The sequence below is a fragment of the Myotis davidii genome, unplaced genomic scaffold (genome assembly GCF_000327345.1).
Source record: "Myotis davidii unplaced genomic scaffold, ASM32734v1 scaffold679, whole genome shotgun sequence".
Taxonomy (NCBI): Eukaryota; Metazoa; Chordata; class Mammalia; order Chiroptera; family Vespertilionidae; genus Myotis; species Myotis davidii.
This window is the reverse complement of record NW_006290023.1, coordinates 915,569-920,625: the sequence shown is the minus strand read 5'-3', so window position 1 is coordinate 920,625 and position 5,057 is coordinate 915,569. Positions and strand designations below refer to the sequence as shown.

At 40.8% G+C, this 5,057-nt stretch overlaps 1 protein-coding gene across 4 annotated transcripts in view; it reads left to right on the top strand.

Moving 5' to 3' along the window:
• RB1 (retinoblastoma 1) overlaps positions 1-5,057 on the top strand; it is a 191,125-nt gene that overhangs the window by 48,814 nt on the left and 137,254 nt on the right. For 2 of the 4 annotated variants that reach the window (XM_006762735.2, XM_015563259.1), the window contains exon 5: positions 920-987. The exons of 1 other annotated variant lie outside the window; for it this stretch is intronic. In XM_006762735.2, the coding sequence (XP_006762798.1) occupies positions 920-987 (68 nt within the window). Of the gene's footprint in view, positions 1-130; positions 170-919; positions 988-5,057 lie in introns of all 4 variants that reach the window. One more of the 4 variants, XM_015563260.1, reaches the window with a different exon arrangement.

Genomic DNA, 5,057 nt, shown 5'->3' with positions numbered 1-5,057 from the left:
TCTTAAAAGCATATACTTCTTAAATAAGATTAATAAAGCATGATAAAAATTGATTTTTAAATTATGAAAAATATTACAAAGTAACTTTTTATAAAGCCATAATGTTAATATAATTCTTTTTTCCTTTCAGGACATGTGAACTTATATATTTGACACAGCCAACCAGTTTGTAAGTAGTTCAGTGCATGTTATTTTTCACGTTTTTTTTTTTTTTAAAGAAAGATCTTTCTGGAGTGATCCCAGATATGTTGATAATGTCTGGGTTAGTTTGATTGATTATAGCATGTTTCTTCATAAAGTAAGGTTATAGATCTAAGCCAAACAGATTATTTATCTTCTCATAAAGAAAAATCATATGAAGTACTTGCCTTTTACTATACGGGGGAACTAATAAGGTGGAAGTTGTTTTAGTGCAATGTATCATCAACTGTGGGAAAACTGCAAATTCATTGACTAAATCTTCATTGAGGTTCTATTACAGGCATATTCTTTTTAAAAATCCTCACCCTAGGATATATTTTTATTGATTTTAGAGAGGGAGGGGGGAGAGGGAGAGAGAGGGAGAGAAAGAGAGAGAGAGAAAGAAAGACAAAAATCAATGTTAGAAACATCAATTGGTTGCCTCCCATACATGCCCTGACTAGGGATTGAACCCACAATCTATATATGTACCCGGCCAGGGCCAGGTACATAATTTTTGTGTAAAAAAATAAGTATAAGTATGAAAACCTATATTAAAACTTCCAAATTATTTTTTTAACCTATAACATATGTTCCAACATTATACCCATGTAAGATCTTTATAGAGTTTTCTTTTGGGAAAAGAATGAGTAGTATCTGAGATTTTCTGCCCCATTCAAGTAGTAGTATTGAAGATGATTAATATAAAGTTTTTTTTCTCCTTCTGATTGTTTACTAGGATATCTACTGAAATAAATTCTGTGTTGGTGCTAAAAGTTTCTTGGATCACATTTTTACTAGCTAAAGGTAAAGTCATTATGGTTGTTACATGATAATGTTTCAGATATAATAATTGATTATTCTTTTGAACTAAGTTCAAAGTTTTATTCAATTTAATGTTACCTCCCTTCTCTCCCTATCAACCACAATTCTTTCTGTGGCTTGTTAATTATTAGCAAGTTCTTGTAATTCTAATATTGGAAGCAACATTGGAAATACCTCATTTCATTTCTAATATCCACTCCTCTTCTCTTTCTAATTTCTAAAGAATAATCTTATTGATTTTATAAAAATGATGTGTACTTACTAAAAAGAATTAAAATAATACAAAAAAATGCAAAGAAAACCGGAAAAGTTACCCAAAACCCATCCAAAAATAATCATCATTAAAATTATGGGGTTTTCCAAAGCAATGTAATCCCCATCAAAATCCCAATGACATTTTTTAAACTAATAGAACAAAATATCAGATTTGTATGGAATGATAAAAGACTCCGAATAACCAAAGCAATCCTGAGAAAAAAATAATGAAGTTGGAGGTATCACACTACCTGACTTCAAATTATACTACAGAGCAACACTAATCAAAGCAGCATGGTATGGGCCAAAAAAACATATACTCAGACCAATGGAACAGAATTGAGAACCCAGAAATAAGACGCCATGTATGTGGGCAAATAATTTTTGACAAAGGAGCCAAAAGAATACAATAGAGAAAAGAAAGCCTCTTTAATAAATAGTGTTGGGAAAATTGGAAAGCCATATGCAAAAGAATGAAACTAGACTACAGTGTGTCACCAAGTACAAAAACTAAAATGGATCAAAGACCTAAATATAAGATATCCTATATAATAAAGAATATGCAAATTGATCATCATGCACTCGCATACAATGGCCGCCCCCACGTGGTCACAAGATGGCTGGCAGGGGAGGGCATTTGGGGGCAACCAAGCCTGCAGGAGAGGGCAGTTAAGGGCAACCAGGTTGGCAGGGGAGGGCAGTTAGGGGTGACTGGGCTGGCAGGGAAGGGCAGTTGTGGGCAATCAGGCCAGCAGGGGAGGGCAGTTGGGGGGGATCAGGCTGGCAGGCAGAAGCTGTTAGGGGCAATCAGGCAGATAGGCAGGCAAGTGGTTGGGAGCCAGCAGTCCTGAACTGTGACAGGGATGTCTGACTGCCGGCAGTTGGACATCCCCCAAGGGGTCCCCGATTGGAGAGGGTGCAGGCTGGGCTGAGAGAGACCCCCACAGTGCACGAATTTTGTGCACTGGGCCTCTAGTGAAACAATAAATTACGTAGAAGAAAACATAGGTACTAAACTTAGGACCTTGGTTTTAAAGACCATTTTATGGATTTAACCCTGAAGGCAAGGGAATTAAAGGCAAAAATAAATGAATGGGACTGTATCAAACTAGAAAGCTTCTGCACATCAAAAGAAACCACCAACAAAAGAAAAAGGCAACCAACCAACTGGGAGAAGATATTTTCAAACAGTAGCTCCAACAAGGGCCTAAGACATGGTGGCCAAGAAATGGAAAAAACTCAGCTGTCCTTCAAAAGATAGTTGGTAAAAGAAGATGTAAATAAATACAATGGAATACTACTCAGCCATAGAAAAGATAAAATACTGCCATTTGTGACCACTTGGATGAACCTTGTGAATGTTACGTTAAGTAAAATAAGTCAGCTAAAGCTAAGAACCATATGATTTCATTCATATGTGGAATATAAAACTGAAAGCCATAGACACAGATACTAGTAACAGTATGGTGACTGCCAGAGGGAAGTAGGTAGAGGGATAGTAAAGGTTAAAGTGGGCTAAATATATGGTGAAGATGATTTGACTTTGAGTGGTGCGCACATACTGCAATGTACTGAACATGTATCATGGAAATGTACACCCAAAATCTATATAATCTTTTTTTTTTTTTGAAATTCTTACTGAGGATATGTTTATTGATTTTTTAAAAATATTTTTTATTATTTCTCCCCTTTACCCCCTTGTTTATTGATCTTAGAGAGACAGAAACATCCATGTTAGAGAGAAACATTTATTGGTTGCCTTCTGCACATGCTGTGAACCTTCTGGCTTATAGGTTGATGCTCAACCACTGAGTCATACCTGCCAGGCAGTGTTTTTCTTTTTTAAAAAATTATCTTTATTGTTTAAAGTATTACTGGAATCTCCCCACTTCCCCCATTGATATCTCCTCCTCCCCACTTTTGCCCCATCCCCAGGCTTTCACCCCACTATTGTCTATGTCCATGGGTTATGCATATCCTAATATATAAAAGGCCAGGGTTGTAATGACCGATCACAACCAAAGGCTGACCAACACAGAAGTCCTTCAGTCAGCGCTGCAGGCTGGCGACCCAGCACTGACTGCCCAGGGAACTGAGACCCAGAGAGAAAGGTAGGGTCTGATCCGCAGCCTCAATGGCAGCTGTTGATCAGTACTTGCCTCTCTCTTTCTCTCCCTCTTTCTTTCTGAGCTTCACCAGCAGCCGGGCTTTTCTGGCCTCCGTGGGGGCTGCCGTTCAGCCTGCCTCTCTGATCAGGCCCAGAGATAGGCCCAGAGATGCTGATTGGCATAGGAACCAACCAATCAGAACCAAATGTGGGTGCTGTGAAGAACCAATGGCTGCCTAGGAGGCAGAGCTTTTGACATTGATTGGCATAGGAACCGACCAATCAGAACCAAATGTGGGTGCTGTGACGAACCAATGGCTGCCTAGGAGGCGAAGCTTCTGACGCTGACTGGCATAGACACTGACCAATCAGAACCAAATGTGGGTACTGTGGGGAGCCAATGGCTACCAAAGAGGCGGAGCTTTTGATGCTGACTGGCATAGAAACCGACCAATCAGAACCAAATCTGGATGCTGTGGGGAGCCAATGGCTGCCTAGCAGGTGGAGCTTTTGGTGCTGACTGGCATTGAAACCGATCAATCAGAACCAAATCTGGGTGCGTGGGAAGCCAATGGCTGCCTAAGAGGCGGAGCTTTTGATGCTTCATAGAAACCAACCAACCGAACCAAATTGGCCAGCAGAGGAGGGCAGTTGGGGGCGAGATCAGGCCGGCAGGGGAGGGCAGTTAGGGGCGATCAGGCAGGCAGGCAGAGGCAGTTAGGGGCAACCAGGTCAGCAGGGGAGGGCAGTTAGGGGTGATCAGACTGGCAGGCAGAGGCAGTTAGGGGAGATCAGGCAGTCAGGCAGGTGAGCAGTTAGGAGCCAGCAGCCCCAGATTGCGAGAGGGATGTCCTACTGCTGGTGGGATTAGGCCTAAAGCGGCAGTTGGACATCCTCCAACAGGTCCCTAATTGGAGAGGGTGCAGGCTGGTCTGAGGGAAACCCCCTCCGTGCACGAATTTCATGCCCTGGGCCTCTAATATGCATATAAGTTCTTCAGTTCATTCCTTCCCTTCTCTACCCCCTCTCCCTCTAAGGATTCTCAGCTGGTGTTTTCCTTATGTATTGACTATTTTTATCTCAAGCCGTCTGTTTTGAGCTAAACTATGTTTGTAATGGTGTTTTTTGGTTCTCAGGTTTTTCTTAGGTTGTCTAGCTCCTTGTTTTTATAAAATTTGTTTTGTAAGTTAGTTCAAGGACTCAGGACATTTTTTTCCAGTAGATTATCTTTTAGATTGGGTTTTTTATCTGATTTCCCCCACTTCTCTGTTGTGATTATATTTCTTCTTTTCTGTAGTATGTTTGCATAATCTCTGTGCTTTTCCCCCCATGTAACTAGAACTTCATGTGGGCAACCCTGACCTGATGTTCTGTTTTCTTTGATGTGGTGTGAGTAAATTTCCCTTTACTCACTTTGCATTTTATCTGTGACTTGTGTTCCTCCAAAAGGCTATGAGAGCAGGCTTTTTTTTTTTTTTTAAGACTTTTAGTCAGAGGGAGAGAGAGTGAGAGTTCATCTAGAATGCTATGTGTCTTTTTTAAAAATATTTTTATTGATTTCAGAGAGGAAGGGAGAGGGAGAGAGAGATTGAAACATCAGTGATGAGAGAGAATCATTGATCTGCTGCCTCCTGCATGCCCCCTACCGGGGATCAGACCCAACACCCAGGCAGGTGCCCTGACTGGGAAT